We start from the raw sequence: 15,256 nt of genomic DNA, 5'->3' as shown, positions 1-15,256 counted from the left end.
AATCCCTCCAATTCCACACCCATCCTTCAAATCCTCCCCTCCCCCCAAATCCCCTCCCTATTCCACATCTCGAGATCATCAAAATCAAACCAGACCCCGAGATTCCTCAGAGAGAAGCAACACCACCCCCTCCAGCCGCCTCCAAACTTGCATAAACCACCTCAAAAATAACTGAACAGTACATACCATACTCCCATCCCAAACCCTCTCCCTGCATTGTGGAATTACTATCTTTTATAATTTTTATAGGGCTGTATTTTGTGCTGTTTAGTATTTTATTCTGAACTGTTTTCGTTTATAATAATTTATATGGCTTTGTATTTCTAATTGCCTAGTGTAATTATTATTGTGTAACCACCTTGAACTGATGGTTTGGCGGTTTATAAAAATAAACTATGATTATTATTACAGTATAAAGATGTGACTTAACACGGGCTCAAACAACCGGTCTTCCTAGGCACTGTGGGGAAGACTTTTTAATAAAGAAGACAGTGCAGTACTGCTCCTCGGAGTCCGCTAGCCCAGGTGGCAGCCGAGATCTGCATCTCTTCAGGGCCGCCAGCATTGCGACCATAGAGACCAGAAGCAAGGGTGGGTAGAAAGTACAGGAGGCGTCGTAAAGTGACATTAAGATGGAGGAGAGGATTTAACAACCGGCATGAATAATGCAGCATTATATTTGTTGATGTAAAAAAGTTACAAAAACTGCTGCACTGTTAGGGTACGTATATTAAGATTTTACCAGACGTTTATGTCCCTCCCCTAGCACAGTTGGGATGGTCTAGGTGACGTAAACAATCGTCGGACGCTCGATGTCCGGCTGTGCCAGGTAAAGCGCTGGTAAGTTGGGTTCTATCGGGATTCGGTTGCTTCACCTGTCCTGGCCCTTGGAAACGTCGATTATGACGGATCGGCTGTAATCTCTTTAGAGTCTCGTGGTTTAGTTCTCCAGGCGTCGCGGGACCTGGCTTTGGAAGCCCCCGAAGAGGCTGCGATAGGCCTTTCCTTTGTCCAGTACAGGACGCCATGAGCTCCCGAGTTTACAGCCTTTGAATATCCAAATGCAAGACTTTTCTGCGCCCTATCATTTTGTTTTCCCACTGTTTTAATTTTGCAATATTTTTCCATTGTAACCAGATTGAAGGTAATTTCAGAAAGCGTTTTCTGTGTGCGAGGTATGTTCTATACGTGAAAATGTTTGTTTTGGGTTGGGTTTTTTAATGAAATAAAACGGGTGGTATATGTGCAAGTAACATGCCAGTAAGAGACATAAGCAATGCCTCCGCTGGGTCAGACCTGAGGTCCATCGCGCCCAACAGGTCCAGGACCTGTGCAGTGATCCTCTATTTATACCCTTCTATCCCCCTTTCCAGCGGGAAATTGTCCAATCCTTTCTTAAACCCCAATACCGTACTCTGCCCTATTACGTCCTCTGGAAGCCATTCCAGGTGTCCACCACACGCTGGGTAAAGAAGAACTTCCTAGCATTTGTTTTGAATCTGTCCCCTTTCAGCTTTTCCGAATGCCCTCTTGTTCTTTTATTTTTGGGAAAGAACAAGAGTGCATTCGGAAAAGCTGAAAGGGACAGATTCAAAACAAATGCTGCATTTGGGTGGAGCTGAAACAAAGTTGTTTATCTGTAGGTATAGTTTGACTCCCTTTTTGGAGGAGGGGGAGATTTTCACCCCTTCTCCTGATTGTCATGTATTAGCTTTCTCCTCCAAATCATCCCCTCTTTCTCTCTAATATATACCTTTCCATCTCTCCTCCAGGGCCTATTGCCACCAACCTCAACATTTCCACCTGTTCCATCTTAGCTGCCATAGTGTGGTGTGATATCGTTTTCGTACCTTTTTTTTCCCCCCAACATTTATTTTCTTCTATTTTTTTTCCAGATGCTTCACTCTTCCTTCTTGGCTTTTTTCCAAACCTTCCTCTTATCTCTCTCCCATTTTTATCTTCTCTTCCCTCCCCATGTGCTTTTGCACTCCTTCCTTCTGATTTTCTGCTGCTCTATTACTCTCAGCTGTAACTCACTCTCACTATTTCAAGTTTATTTAGTCTCGATATCTCATTTTAATTACCAAAGATGTTTACATTTGTACACTTTTAAAATATAAAAATGGGGAAGACTGACTATATGAACATTACAGACAAAACATGCTACATAAGGAATGTGGGTGGGATACATTGCATAGAATGAAAAAGAAAGGGGAAAGGCAATCTTTAATGTGTGGCTATTGTCTGAGTCTCATGAGCAATTTAGTCCTAGGAATAGATCTCATAAGCATCTTTGAAGAGAGAGGTTTTAAGAATAGATTTAAAGTTGTTAGTTTCCTGTCTCGGCCAAAGGGAAGGAATTCCATAATGTGGGGGCAACTACCAAGTAAATAGTCTTGCGTGTTGTATCATAGAACAACTGAAGGGACAGCAAGAAGATATTGTTGAGAAGAACGGAGTGATTGCTGAGATTCATATGGAATCAACAAGTCTGTCTATAAATGAGGGAATGTGACTAGCATATCTTCCTCTCCTTCCTTTCCAACAAGCTCAGAATATTTCCCTCTAGCACAGAAGGTGGGCAGCCTCGGGGCCAAATTCAGCCCACCATTGAATTTTATGTGGTCCTCAATCCCATGGGAAGGGTACACAAAAACTATCATTAGCCAGAGTTTTGATTAATTACTATATTTCACAAATATTTTCAGAATAGCCTTATCTAGCAGTTTGTTTTTATTGTTTTAAATTAAATTTTTAGATATTTATCATAGGTCTATGTAGCTCTGTTCATTTTTGGTTCTAACATTATATTACATGGACTATTAGGGATAATGGCATTAATTTGGCCCTTTTATATAATGATTACCTTCCCCTATTGCTCCCACTCCTTCTCTAGGTGTTGGTCTTGTTCCTCAATTATTATTTTCTGGAAAGTACTTTGCCACCATATTTTCAAAAGTATAAGGTTTTACAGTTTAAGCCACACCTGATCTTTTGTTTGGTCATTTTGATATCTATGTGCTACTTTTTTGGCAAAGAAAAAAAATATTGTTGAATTTGGCTGTCATCTGAAGCTCCTTCTTTAGCACAGAAATTTCAGATTTCGTTGATGCTGGATCGCCAAGGAGTAAAGGCCTTGGACCTGAGCAAAAGGATTCTGTTCCATCAGATGTGGGATCCATTTTGGAATACAGGGAGTCCTTGGATTAAGAACAGGTTCTGTTTTTTAAACTGTTCTTAAGTATTCTTCCCACCTTCTCCACCTCCTTGAGGCCCCTCTTGCATCCCTTTCCATCCATCCCACTGTTCCCTCTCTACCACATCCATCATTACTCCCTTTCATCTCTCTTCCCTATGCATCTCTACCTCACTTCTCTCCCTCCCTATGCCCACCAATTCTCCTCTTTCTTCATCTCTCCATGTACACCATCTCTTTCCCTCTCACTCAGACCACAATTTTCCTTTTCTATTCCATCCCCCTCCTCAGCATCTTTCCCTCACTCCTTCCATTCTTCCATCCCATGGCCCAATTTCATGCTTCCCTCCCTCCTTCCTTCGATCATTTGTCCAAAGTTTTTGCCTCCCTCCCACTGGTGTTTTACCTTCTAGCCAGCTCCCTCCTCCTTCCAACCACAGTCATTTTTCTTCACAAAGCTGCAGGCAAAATGTCTCTGAGCCTTTAATAGCCGAGTAGAGATGATTCTAAAACTTGAAATGTTTGGGGGTTTTTAACAAGAGTTCCTCCTCCCCTTAGTTGAATATCGTCCCTAATCATTTTTATTTTTGAATAATTAATTTTTGCTTTGTTTTAAGAGTTTCGTTTATGAAATTTGTGTCTGTTTCTCTTTTTTAAAATTCTTTATTCATTTTTTAATCTTACAAGTGTACAAACATTTAAAATTAAATATATCACTTGAATTTCTTTCTAGTATAACATCAAATAAATAAATTTATTCCCTTTCTACCCACCCTTTCCTTTAGCATTTAATAAAAAATATACAAATATAAATATTCTTTTCTTTTGATTAAACCTACAGTAAACTTTAATTCACCCTCCTCCCCCCATTTGCAAATATACTTTCAATAGAAAATGGTATCTACTCATTATAGTAAGTTGTCAATGGCCCCCAGATCTTTTTAAATTTATTATAATTCCCTTTTTGAAAGCAATTATGCTTTCCATTTTATAAATGTGACATAACGAATTCCACCAGAAGGTATAATTTAATCTACTGCGGTTTTTCCAGTTACTTGTGATATTTTGAATGGCGACCCCAGTCATAATCAATAAAAGTTTATTGTTGTTTGATGAAATCTGTTCTCATTGATGTACCGAATAGAATCATATCATATGATAATGCTATATGATTCTCATAAACAATTTGGGACCAAATTGATTTCCATAAGGCCATGATAAAGGGACAATCGAATAATAAATGATCTAGAGTCCCTGCTTCAAGTTTACAATGCCAGCATCTATTAGACTTAGAGCTGTCTAACTTTTGCAATCGAACTGGGGTCCAAAATGCGCTATGCAACAAAAAGAACCAAGTTTGTCTCATAGATGCAGAAACTGTACACCTCATTCTCCAAGACCAAAATCATGGCCATTGAGACGCAGAAATTTGATACTTAATCTCAATGCTCCAAATGTCTTTGAGGCCAGTCTGGTTTTTTATTTATAAATCCTGTTATCAATTTATACCACTGTGCGGCTTGGTGTCCCAAGAAGTCCGCCTGAAAGCATAAGAATTCCAGATTATATTGATTATTAAGATTCTTCCATTCAGGGAACCCCTCCTGAATAGCCTGCTTCAGTTGCAACCATTTAAAACTTTGTGTTTTATTAAGACCATATTTTTGCTGCAACTGTGAAAAATCAAGCAGTTTACCATTTAAAATAACATCGTTTAAAACCTGCAATAATCCAATGCTTCCAGATGACTTTAAATTCGCCAATTTGAATCTTGGAGTTAAGCCATATAGATTGATTTGTTGATTTTTGTATTGGGTTAGGTGTTAAATTACTGAAATATCGTAATGTTTTCTACGTATCCATTAATATTCTATTATCTTTATACTAGTCTTTAAGCCTGTTACATTAACGGGTGCTAGAGTAGATGTCTGTCTGTCCGGGGGGAGGGGGGGTTTCCTTGTCTATCTCTCTCCTTGCACGCTGCCTGTCTGTCATTTTTTCTGTCTGTGTCTCTCCCTATGTCCTTAGTGCCCTCAGTTCCTTCTTCCCATGTCTTTAGTACCTCTTCCTATGTCCTTAGTGCCCCCAGTGCCTCCTTCCCATGTTCTTAGTGCCCCCAGTGCCTCTGTACTGCGTCCTTAGTGCCCCAATGCCAGCGTACTGTGTCCTTAATGTCCCCAGTGCCTCCTTCCTATGTCCTTAGTGCCCCCAGTGCCTCCGTCCTGTGTCCTTAGTGCCCCCAGTGCCTCTGTCCTGCTTAGTGCCCTCAGTGCATCCTAAGTCCTTAGCGTCCTCAGTGCCCATTTCTATGTTCTTAGTGCCCCCAGTGCCTTCTTATGTCCTCATCATTATCTTCTAGACTTTGTCCCACCCCCACCCCCGTTGCCAGCCTACCTGCCTCCCATCCCCCTGAGCAGCATGTTTCCATTAACCCCTCCCCCCCAATGCCAGCCTGCCTGCCTGCCTCCCATCCCCCTGAGCAGCATGTTTTTAACCCCCATCCTCCCACCGACCCTACCCAGCACACCACAAACCCCCGTTGACCCTCCCAGCCGACCCTCCCACCGCTACACGGCCAACAAACCTCGCAGCTCCAGCAGCATCCTAGGCACAGTAAACACGCTGCTTAGGCTCTTCAACTGGCCTAATTTCTTCTGCTGCGTCCCTGATGATGTCATCAGTTACGCAGCAGAGAAAATTAGGCCAGTAGAAGAGCCAAAGCAGCGTGTTTTGTGGGCCTGGGACGCTGCTGGAGCTGCGAGGTTTGTCGGCCATGTAGCGGTGGGAGGGTCAACGGGGGGTTCTGGTGTGGCAGGTAGGGTCGGCAGGGGAGGGGGAAGTCACGGCTTGTTAGTGGTGTGCCGGGTAGGGTGGCAGCGGGGGGGGGGGGGGTTGGAAGAGGAGGAGTCCTGTTGTGTTACCTGGCCAGTCCTTCGCGCGCATGCACACTCTGCCAGCCACATCCCAACAGATCAGATCTCGGGGAACACGGGATAAGAGTGCGCATGCACGCTTAGCATATTATTATTATAGATATTCTAGGCATCTTAATACTGAGAACATGACATAAATGTAAAGGGAACATGAGTCGCCATTCCAAATATAACCAATCTGGAACATTTTCCATGTGCTCTGGGAGGACCCAATACATACCCTGGCGTAAAATATAGGCTTGATGATACCTATAAAAATTTGGGAAATTTACCCCACCCTCCCTAATTGATTTTTGTAGAGATACTAAAGCAATTCTAGGCCTTTTACCCAGCCAAATAAATTTTGTAAGAATACCATTTAACTTTTTATAAAAGGACCCATGAAAAAAAACTGGTATCATACTCATTTGATAACAAACCACAGGCAATATCATCATTTTAATAGTTTGAACTCTCCACCACCAAGAAAGATGCAAAGGATTCCATTGCTCACACATTTCTGTTACTTTCTTTAATAAAAAATTTTCATTTTCTTTTACCGTGTCTTCAAGTGTATTTTTAATCCAAATACCTAAATATTTTAATCCATCTTCCTTTCATACAAAGGAAAAAGAGTCAAATAGTCCTTTAGTACAATGCACATTAAGAGGCAGAATTTCTGTTTTGTTCCAATTTATCTTGTATCCTGAAAATTTTCCAAATTTCTCTATTAACTCAAGCAAGCATGGAATGGAAGTTTCTGGATTCCTCAAATAAAGCAGTATATCATCTGCATAGGCAGAAAATTTATATTCCCTGTCTGTACGATGAATACCCTGTATCCCCTTTGCTTGTTGAAAAGCTAATAAGGGTTCTAATACAATATCAAAAAGCAAAGGAGATAGTGGACAGCCTTGTCTAACCCACCTCCGCAAAATAAAACGCTCTGATAAATTATTATTAATATACAATCTTGCATATGGGGAGTTATAGACCTTAAATCTGACTTGGGTGTTTTGCTTTGTATTCTTAAGTTTGCTATTTTTGAGGTCTTTGCAGACAGTAAAATACCTTTTTATTGGAACAGTGTAGTAACTTTCTCAAGAGTTACCATAGAAGAGCTGAGCAGATTTCATATTTGTTAAAAATAATCCTTGGGTTTTTATTCTTTCTAATTTTCAGAACAAGTTTGTCAAGAGGAAAGGCTTCCCGATTGCACATCAGTTCTTACAATGAACTGTCGGTCAGAAGTGCTGGAAGTATCGGTGGAGGGTCGGCAGATTGAGGAAGCAGTGCTTGCTTTGCTTCATACCATCCTCTTCCACCGGAGCACTGGGAAATTCCACTACAAGAAGGAAGGGACCTATTCCATTGGAACAGTTGGAATGCAAGACATAGATTGTGACTTCATCGAGTTCACTTATGTTAGAGCGTCGTCTGAGGAACTTGACAAGACTTTAAAAAAGGCTGTGGGAGATTTCAAGGTAAAGTAGTTTCCAATCTGTGTAAACGGGTTATGAGACATGTTAAAAAGCTTCATGTGTAGATATGCTTGTGAAGTAAACAGAATGTAAATAAAATGGGAAAGAACTATGAAAGCACTTCATTTGGGAGCTTTATCCTGCCACATGTCTTATTCTGTATTTATCAAAACATAATAAAAATGTAGCAGATGTAATGGCATCCAGCAATAAGAAATGCTTTTTAGCTGTTTAGACAAGCTATAATGACCAGCTTAAATTCATAAGCCAAATATTACTTATAAGGAGGCTGAATTTGCATTGAATAATCTGTCAAATGTTTCCCTCTACTAAGAATGTTATAATGCCCCTATAGCGCTCCATGGTGCGACCTCACCTAGAGTATTGCCTTCAGTACTGGTCTCCATGGCTCAAGAAAGATATATACAGTACTCCCCCGAAATTCGCAGGAGTTCCGTTCCAGGAACACCTGTGAATCTTGAAAAACCGCGAATACGGTTTTTCGTGGGGGAGATTGGAGAGGCAGGACAGAGCAGCCGGAGCACCAGCAAGTGAAGGAAATCACTCGCTGTATGCTCCTACTGCCTCTTCCTGCACTAAAGTTGGGCCTTACCAATCAGGAGCTGCTTTGACACGCAGCTCCTGATTGATAAGGCCCGACTTTAGTGCTCCGGCTGATCTCTCCTGTCTCTCCAGCTGTCCTCTTCTGGTCGGCAGTCAGAAAATACCGCTAATGACTGGGACTGCGAACCGCCGACCGCGAATGACCAAGGGCACTATAGCGGCACTTGAAAAGGTTCAGAGAAAAGTGACCAAGATGATAAAGGGGATGGAACTCCTCTCATATGAGGAAAACTTAAAAAGGTTAGGGCTCTTCAGCTTGGAAAAGAGACGGCTAAGGGGAGATATGATTGAAATCTACAAAATCCTGAGTGGAGTAGAACAGGTACAAGTGGATCAATTTTTCACACTGGCAAAAATGTCAGACTAGGGCAGGGGTAAGCAATTCCTGTCCTTGAGAGCTGGAGCCAGGTCAGGTTTTCAGGATATCCACGATGGATTTGCATGCACTGCCTCCTTGAGATGCAAATCTATCTCATGCATATTTATTGTGGATATCCTGAAACCTGACCTGGCTCCGGCTCTTGAGGACTGGAATTGCCTACCACTGGACTAGGGGCATGAAGTTACAGGGGAATACTTTTGAAACCAATAGGATGAAATATTTTTCACTTGGAGAATAGTTAAGCTCTGGAACGCATTGCCAGAGGTTGTGGTAAGAGCGAATAGCTGGTTTTAAGAAAGGTTTGCACAATTTCCTGAAGGAAAGTCCATAGTCTGTTATTGAGAGATACATGGGGGAAGCCACTGCTTGCCTTGGATGGGTGACATGGAATGTTGCTATTCGTTGGGTTTTGGCCAGGTACTAGGGACCTGGATTGGCCACTGAGAACAGGCTACTGGGCTTGATGGACCATTGGTCTGACCCAGTAAGGCTATTCTTATGTACTGTATCTGTGTATTATTACATTCTGCAATGATTAACATTATGCAGCTTAACACAATATATTAGTAATTCACTCTATTATAAATTTATTCTAGTTCATTTCTCACACCGTCAAACTACAGTCATGAAGAGCTGCGAACCAGTCAGGTTTTTGGGATCATCTTATACAAACAAGAGTTATTCACAAGACCAGATAATCCTGATGATAAAATTTCTCTTTATCACAAACAGTTATTACTCATAATTATATAATATAATCACATTATCCTACAAATATATAATCAGTAATAGGAGATCCACACCCATACATATTCATCCCTGCAAAAAGTATACTAATGTCCTGTAAATCAGTTATCAACCTCAAGACGACATGATCTTTTTGCTGCCAACGTCCAAAATGGCATTTATTTGCAGGTGCTGGGATGGACGTAGTCCCCTGGGTAAGGGTGCATAAACATCTGTTCTAGAATGCGCTCCTCTCCAGCAGTAGCTACCTTGGCCAGCGGAAGCTTGTTGTAGCCTAGCCTGTTGGTTGGAGCACCAGTCTCTCACCAGAGGAGTTCCCCTTTGCATATCTGTGGGTGATACTGACACTGACAAAGGACGTCAGCCCATATGATTGGGGGACACATTGCAAGGGATATCCGTTGCAGGGACGCTGTTCTCCTTCCCAGAGGAAGTGGTTGATCAACCGCTTAGAACTTTGAGCCATCAGCCTGATGTTTCAGGTGTTTGGGAACACGTTGCAAAACAAAACGGTATGAGTTTTTTTTGGACAGTGCAATGGCAGTAGCCCATGTCAATCACCAAGGGGGCATAAAGAGTGCTGCGCTACCTTTGGAAGCCTAGATGCTGTTTTGATGGGTGGAGGCCCATCTTGGTGCTCTTGGCAGCACATGTGGCAGGAGTGGACAATGCAAGCTGATTTCCTCAGCTGGAAGACTTTAGATCCCGGGGAGTGGTCACTGTCTCAGGAAGCCTTCATGTGCATTTTGAATCGGGGGCACCCAACATTTGATCTGACGGCCTCAGCAGCCAATAGCAAGACTGTCGAAGATACAAGCCAGGAAGCAAAGACTTGGATGCCCTGGTGGAAGCCTGGCCAAAGCCAGGCCTTCTTTACGCCTTCCCTTTGTGGCACATGATAGGAAGACTTTCAGGTGGGATCATGGCGCACCAGAGGCTGGAGATTCTAGTAGTATGGTATTCAGACCTGGTCCGTCTACGAAGAGATCAAGGTCTCGGACTTCCTTGTCATCCCTGGCTGATTAGCCAGGGTTCAGGGTCCAGAAAGTTTTGGTCTTATGGCATAGCTTTTGAGTAAATGTTGCTAGTGTGTAAAGGCTATTCAGATGGAGATGTCTCCACCTTTCTAAGATGTAGGAAGAAGGCAACTATAGCAGCATATGCAAAAGCCTGGAAATGCTTCCAAGCTTGTTGTGCTCAGAGAAGTGAGGACCTGAGCTTGGCACCAATCTTTGTGGTGTTTGCATCCCTGCAGGAAGGTCTGAAAAAAGGCCTAGGATTAATAAGAGCGCCATAGCTGCATGTCCAGATGTGGCCAGGTTTTTGAAGGGCACCTTATTTCCCCTTCCTCCAGTGCAACAGCCTTTTTCTGGCATGAAGTCTTAATTTTGTCCTGCGGATGCTAGCTAGAGCACCCTACGGACCTCTGGAGCAAACTTCTTTGATGGACCTTACCATCAGGATTGTGTTTTTGGTAGCGATTGCCTCAGTTCAAATGTCTGAACTACAGGCTTTGTCATGCAGAGATCCCTTCCTCATAATTTTGTTGTTTGGTTGTTGTTTTGTTGTTTGTTTGTTTTTTGGTGGGGGGGTTTACTGAAAGTGGTTTCCAGCTTCCTCATCAACCAAGAAGTATGCTCAGGATCGAGAAACAGTGATCGCATTTTGAAATTGTTAGACGTTTGCAGATTCTTACTGCAGTATTTAGAAGTTATAAACAAATTTAAATTGTCAGATCATTTGTTTTAACGGGAGCTGCCTGTAAAGGCTGACGGCCTTAAAAGTGTCCATTTCCAGTTGGATCTGTATGGCCATTTCTTCAGCCAGTATCAGAAGTGAAAAGCATCCACCTATATCCATGAAAGCACACTCCACTAGAAGCATTGCTTCAAGGACATAATCTTCAATGGAAGAAATCTGTAGAGAGGCAACTTGCTCCTTTCTCCATACATTCACAAAGTTTTTTGTTTTTTTTTTAAGGGTGGACGTGGTGGGAAAACAGGACTTCGCATTCAGATCATCTGTTCTATTAGCAGGCTCGTTTGTCCTGCCCTAAATTTGAGAGACTGTTTTGATATGTCCCATAGGTTCAGGAATAGTGTCTGTCACACTAGAAGGAAAAAAGATTAGGTTCTTACCTCTATAATCTTCTTTCTAGTAGACAAGACACTCTATTCCTGAAGTCCATCCTGTCAGATGTTCATTTGCCTGCTTACTGCCTCGAATGTGCTGGGGCATCTGGACACTTTGATTCTTTCCTTTATTCAGTTCTAACAAGGATAGAGGACGCAACTACTGCATTAATGAATCTAGGGGGTATCTGTAGAATCTCCCACACTCTTAGTGCAGGTTACCCTCAGAGTGGTGACTTGATTGTGTTCACCTTATTATGTTTTGCAAATGGTAAGCTTTTGTTTGTTTTTTCTGTTATGTTACTGATACAAGCTGAACTGACATGTTTTTCAGGAAGAGTTCCTGTACCCCTCCCTATTCTGTTTCCTTTCCAGGTCTGAGTATCTGCTTTGGTATGAACTAAGGAATTGAAGGACAGCACAGAGGGATGGAAGGAGGAGCAAAAATAATGTTAATGAGGCTATACAGGAATTCTTGCAGGAACGGATTGAATAGTGTCTATCTTACTAGAAAGAAGATTGAGGTTAAGAACCTAATCTTTCCATAAAACTTTAGTTTACACAGTAGCAAAAAAAAGTTAATATTTGGTTGTATGTACATTTTGGGCTTTTTTGCCCATATTTAATATTTGTTTTCTGTTCTTTTGTAGGATGCTCTGCAGAATTCTGGAAGTGATGGACTAGGACAAATATGCCTGGAATTTTATCAGAAAAAAAAGTCACGTTGGCCTTTTTCAGATGAGTGCATCCCTTGGGAGGTGTGGACCATCAAGGTCAACGTGGTGAACTTGGCCAATGAGCAAGAGCGACAGATATGCCGGGAAAAGGTGGGGGAGAAACTTGGTGAAAAGATCATCAATATTGTGGAAGTGATGAACAGGCATGAGTACCTGCCAAAGATGCCAACACAGTCGGAGGTGGACAATGTTTTTGATACGAGTTTAAAGGATGTTCAACCTTACTTGTACAAAATCTCCTACCAAATTACAGATTCACTTGGCACCTCTGTTACCACCACAATGCGAAGACTGATCAAGGACACACTGGCTCTCTAGATAAAGTCACTCTTTGTACAATTACCAGCTTGTTGGGAGATTTTGTGATCAGCCTCAGTTTGCTGTAGGTGGCGTAATTTACAAAGGTTATATGTAGCCAGCTGGAAAGGAAAGAGTACATACCTGTTTGAGGAAAAAGTAGTATTAAGTTTTTGTAAATTTCTGACTTGATTCTTTATCTGTTCATTCCTTAGAGTTATGAATGAGGCAGAAACTTCTTGTATCGACAGTTGTGACACTAAAAGTGTATAGCTTGGTTGGGGGGTGGAGGTTAGTTGGTAATTTTTACTTATTGGACGGTATCCCTCAGTCTTGCACCTTTACATTGTAGTGAACTAGAGGAATTTAGGATTATGGCAAGAAATAAAGGTAGATGGCAATACAAACGGGTGCTTCTCATGTATTCTGCCTGTAAAGTAATCTGTACATATGGCGGTGAACAATTCTTACTTGAAATAGAGCATCTGTGTAGTATAATAAGAATTTTACTAGTATATCTTTTATTCAACCTTTTAGTAAAACCAGTACAGACAGTAATGTTGGGAAAAGCAAGTAGACTTCATCCCTTGTTTTATAAAACATGTATGACCTGTTTAACATGCACCATTCTGACAAGATCTGATTTTTGCTACATATATCTTTCCAGTATATTTTAATTGCATTATAAAATTTGTGGTGAAGTTGTACTGTTTCAGTAAAGCATTGAACTGCAAACGAGGTGCATTCATAAAATGTCTTCCTTTTCCTGAGTGACTTTAATCTCATGTTGGTCTCACCTTAACTAGCTGAATGTTGCTGTGCAAGAGACCTGAGTCTGAGCTAGACTGTTGGCCTGAGCTGAGAAGATGTAGAGCTAACATTTAAAGCCTCTAGAAGAGGACACTGCCTGTGTTTGGAAACACCCATGGCCTGATGTGCTAAAGCTTTTCTCTTCTGTCTGTCTGATGAAAAAAGCTTAGTAAATTAGTCCTTCCTTAGCATCCTTACCAGACCAGTTCAGAACTTGTGGGTTATGCCCATCAGCCAGCAGATGGAGACAGATTAAAGACTTGTAGGCTCTGTCCTTTATTATTGGAATTTATTAACTGCACTTATGAAGAGATTAATGTAAGGAGGTGCACAGCAGGTACAGTTTAATATGAAACTTTCAATTTTGAATGGCTCTCACAAATTCTCATGAGACTTGCTGCAGCCATTCAGGAAGCCACGCAGAACCCAAAGTGCCCTCCTGCTCAATATAGCTGAACTGTCAGAACTCGGGGCAGGAGCACAGAAAGCTTGCTCCTGCCCACTATCACTGGACTACCAGGGATTCTAGATACACGGGTTATAGGGAAGGCATGGCGGCATGCAGGATATTGGCAGAGAGGAAGTACAATAGGCAGGGGGGACAGGGTGCAGAGCCTGGCAGAGGAGGGAGGGAGAGAGGTAGGGTGCAGATCCTAGTAGGGGAGAGAGGGGGTGCTGGGTGTAGATCCTGGCAAAGCACTTGAATATTAAGCTGCTCGTCTTATATTTAAGTCGACCATTTTTCCTCCTTTTTGGGGGGAATAATGTGGGTCTTAACTTATATTTGAGTATATACAGTAATCAGTTGAGGGAATGGGTGCGCCTTTCTCTTTACTTAAAAAATAATTTTTGAAGAGAAGTTAGTTCTTCAGGAGCCTGGGAATTTCTAAGAGGAGTCAGCTCCTCCCTCTCTCCCCTCCCAAGTTAGCTTATTCTCCTTGAGTGAAAAGAACCTTCTACAGTTAATTTGCTGTAAGGGTATGTGAGTACTGAGGGTCTTTTTCTTTGGAGGGGGTGGAAAGGGTTTTCATTACTTACTTATTGGGCTGTGGTATCTTATGAGCTTTGGACAAAATGTTTAGTGCCGACATAGGCTGCAGCATCAGCTTTGTGGTATTTATTCTTTTGCTTTCTCCTCACATCTGGTGTTTCTGATTAGAACTTCATTTTCACTGCTCATAAGGTCCTAGTTGATTGTGTGAAGCCTTTACTTTGGGGGCTGGTGCACAGCTGTCAGGGACTGCAAATCATACTGACAGCATTTTGGGTTGGATATGGTGTTGAAACAGGGCCCCAAGTAATTTTTGCCTAGTTTTGACCAAAGCTGTGGCCATGGTTTCAATATTGGCTAAACTAGTTTTTTTCAGTGAAGAGCTGAAAACTTGTGCTTTGTCTTGTCCCCCCCTCCTTCCTACAAGCACCCCCTTTAGACCTATCTTACAATTCCCGTGGTCTAGTTGGGGCAGGAGCAATTCCAGGTACTCCTGCCCCTGCTGGCTGTTCTCTCAAAATGGCTTCATGACTGCTAACAAAGAAACAAGTGGGAACAGACAATGAGCAATCCAAAGGAGGCAGCAGGATAAAACAAAACTTGTTTATTTCAGTCCAGAATATACAGTAAAGTAGACCCGACATTAGGGGTCACTAATACAGTAATCAAAAAACACCTAACAACCCAAAAAACTAAATTGTCAATCTAATAAACATGTATAAAAATGCATACATTAAAACAAAATTGCATGACTTCTAGTTATAGTCTCATGTAACTGCTGCAAGAGGTCATCTCAACCATTTTGATAGTAGAGTTGATATGGGCAATTGGGAATCTCTATCCAAGGCGTAGTGCAGCAAACAATAAAGATTCACCATTGGAACCTACCTAATGAGGAAGGAGTAGCTGCTTCCTTGCTGGGGCATGAGACGGCAGCAATTTCTCCT

General features: G+C 41.9%; 1 protein-coding gene across 5 annotated transcripts; it reads left to right on the top strand.

Annotated features, from left to right (window-relative positions):
- The first annotated feature begins 571 nt into the window (after nt 1–571).
- On the top strand, nt 572–13,246 carry LOC117356576 (autophagy-related protein 101). 5 transcript variants are annotated; one of them, XM_033935969.1, is made up of 3 exons: nt 572–591; nt 7,291–7,592; nt 12,125–13,246. In XM_033935969.1, the coding sequence occupies exons 2-3, from the start codon at nt 7,341–7,343 to the stop codon at nt 12,527–12,529; spliced, it is 657 nt and encodes a 218-aa protein (XP_033791860.1). In that variant the 5' UTR covers nt 572–591; nt 7,291–7,340; the 3' UTR covers nt 12,530–13,246. The 5 variants fall into 5 exon arrangements, with proteins under 5 accessions (XP_033791860.1, XP_033791855.1, XP_033791858.1 ...); XM_033935964.1 differs by having other exon boundaries at nt 583–721; XM_033935967.1 differs by lacking the exon at nt 572–591 and adding an exon at nt 702–840.
- Nucleotides 13,247–15,256: the final 2,010 nt, after the last annotated feature.

The sequence above is a fragment of the Geotrypetes seraphini genome, chromosome 3 (assembly GCF_902459505.1).
Source record: "Geotrypetes seraphini chromosome 3, aGeoSer1.1, whole genome shotgun sequence".
In the NCBI taxonomy this organism is placed as follows: domain Eukaryota; kingdom Metazoa; phylum Chordata; class Amphibia; order Gymnophiona; family Dermophiidae; genus Geotrypetes; species Geotrypetes seraphini.
Note: the sequence above shows the minus strand (reverse complement) of the source record. Positions and strands in the feature narration are given on the sequence as shown.